The sequence below is a fragment of the Toxorhynchites rutilus genome, chromosome 2 (genome assembly GCF_029784135.1).
Source record: "Toxorhynchites rutilus septentrionalis strain SRP chromosome 2, ASM2978413v1, whole genome shotgun sequence".
Taxonomy (NCBI): domain Eukaryota; kingdom Metazoa; phylum Arthropoda; class Insecta; order Diptera; family Culicidae; genus Toxorhynchites; species Toxorhynchites rutilus.
Genome location: NC_073745.1, coordinates 293,877,752 through 293,879,915, shown reverse-complemented (window position 1 = coordinate 293,879,915; position 2,164 = coordinate 293,877,752). Strand labels below are relative to the sequence as shown.

Here is a 2,164-nt window from a genome sequence, read left to right as displayed (position 1 = left end):
CTAAAAACCATTGCATCCAACTCCGGTCTGATTTCCCCAAATCTTATTTCAAGGATACCATTCTTTCCTCACGTTTTGCATCCGGGAAAACATTTTGTTCCGCAAAACTTTATCAGCGATCACCACCAAATATTTGGAAACACCCTGGAAAGTTGCACCTCGTGACAATATTTCACATGGCAATCCACTTTAGATAAAGCTAAGTGACCACGATGGTCACAAGTATCCGGTCAGAATTAAACAATCAGAGGAATCACCACAATATGATATCGATAAGCAACGCGTGGATTGGAAACTCTTATCGAGAAAAAAAATCCCTGATTAAATCGCCTCTTTAATCATCTAGAAGGGTTATAAAAGCTTGCAATTTGATAGCAATCGATACCAGTGAACTGATCGAACTAGATTCGCATCCATTGCTTCATCCAAAGCAGTGTGACTACAATGAAAGGTGATTTTCTAACTATTAAAATCAACGTTTTGTTTGTTGAAATACTGTTTTTTTTTTCAGCGCAAACGCTACTTCTAACGCTAGCAGCTTGCGTACTTTTCGTTAACGCAAAGGACTCCCGCTGTCCGGCGGTGGACGATCCGCTGATCGCCGTTCATTTTCCCCATCCCACGGATTGCAGCAAATTTCTCACGTGCAGTTGGGGTCAACTAGTGGAACAGTCTTGTCCCGCAGGACAACTCTGGAATGACGCCCGGAAATACTGTGACTTTCCAGCGAATGTGCAGTGCGATGAGCCGAATCCACCGGCCAACGAATGTCCCCAGATAGCAGATCCTGAACATACCGTGTTCATACCTCATGCGGATTGCGCTAAGTTCTACATTTGCACCTGGAATGGCGTTGCTGTGGAGAAAGACTGTCCGGCCGGTCTCCATTGGAATCAACAGCTGAGTCACTGCGATTATCCGCAACAAGCGGGGTGTGTTTCCGATGGCGATGGCGATTCGTTGCAACCAGAGGTAGGTCGACGTGCATTGCGATAACTGGTGCTTCACGGCCAAACTCAAGTGGATTTTAATAACGGTCGTTATTTGTACTTCATGATGACGCTAGTGATTAATAAAAGTGATTTCAACAGCAACCTGTAAAGCAAGATAAAGTGTAGAAAAGTCAATGAAAGTTACATCCCAACGGTGCACCCCGTGCGATGATTGAAGTTGTAAAAAATCACCTTTCCCAGACTTTATTCCCTAATCAAAAACCATGGTCTGATGGTCGGTGGGACTTGGAGCATAAATCAGGTCCGCGCTTTAACAAGAGTACCGCTCTCATTTGCTCCTTCTCCGTTCCACTTTTTCCTCCTGATGAACACCTGCAGCGTTTCCTTTCCCATCGGGGGGCGAACGAGTGTAGAGATCAGTTAAATCTGTTCAGATTACCAGGTTTACGAGTCAAGGTTTGGCATCATTCGGCTGGTGCTGTAGTTTTTAGAGCGAATAAAATTAATTAATTCACCTCGTCATGAGCAGCTATTTGGGATTCATAACCGTAAGTATGATGACCTGAAGCCAAATTGTGTCAGCCTGGTTCAACATAATCAGCGGAAATGAGGCAGTAAAATGTTGAAGAAAATGATGTAACATCACAGAGGACTTGTCCCGAGCTGTGTCCTGGATACTATTTGTTAAAGTTTCTGTGGCTCAATCATGTTCTGGTAACAACGAAACAGCATTGGTAGTGTCAGCTTGTGTCCAACAATGTGGCTCCCAATAGCAACAATTTTCTAGGACAGCCATTTCGTCCTGACGGATAAAATAAACAAGTTTCCATCGTTTATTTCTCAATGTGTACAATGAAGCTGAAAAGCCAGCAAGAAAAAACGCAATTTCCTTTCATTTTCCGTTATTTTGATTTTGGCTCCTATTAACGCGTACTTGAATTACTATATATTGACAGAAAATTAGTTTTCTATCATTCGTCAACCAAAGCCTAAATTAATATTTTCTTACAACAGACGAACATCAGAATTGCTGAATATGAAGTTCAAATCAATGAAAAATCAGTTTTTGTGATATTAGTACATACGGAAGAATACAAATCATGCGAAAAAGCGAAGGAAAAAGTAACCTCGAGCTCAAGACTGCAATAGGCCTAAGTTAGACTCAGCCCATTCACCGAATGGAATTGTTGGTTTTCAGCGGTTTATTTGGT

The 2,164-nt window shown here is 42.2% G+C and overlaps 1 protein-coding gene across 1 annotated transcript; it reads left to right on the top strand.

The window, feature by feature from the left end:
* The first annotated feature begins 366 nt into the window (after window positions 1–366).
* On the top strand, window positions 367–1,112 carry LOC129769829 (peritrophin-1-like). The gene is made up of 2 exons (XM_055772312.1): window positions 367–451; window positions 512–1,112. Exons 1-2 carry the CDS (start codon window positions 445–447, stop codon window positions 994–996), a joined length of 492 nt encoding a protein of 163 aa, XP_055628287.1. The 5' UTR covers window positions 367–444; the 3' UTR covers window positions 997–1,112.
* The last annotated feature ends 1,052 nt before the right edge of the window (window positions 1,113–2,164 follow it).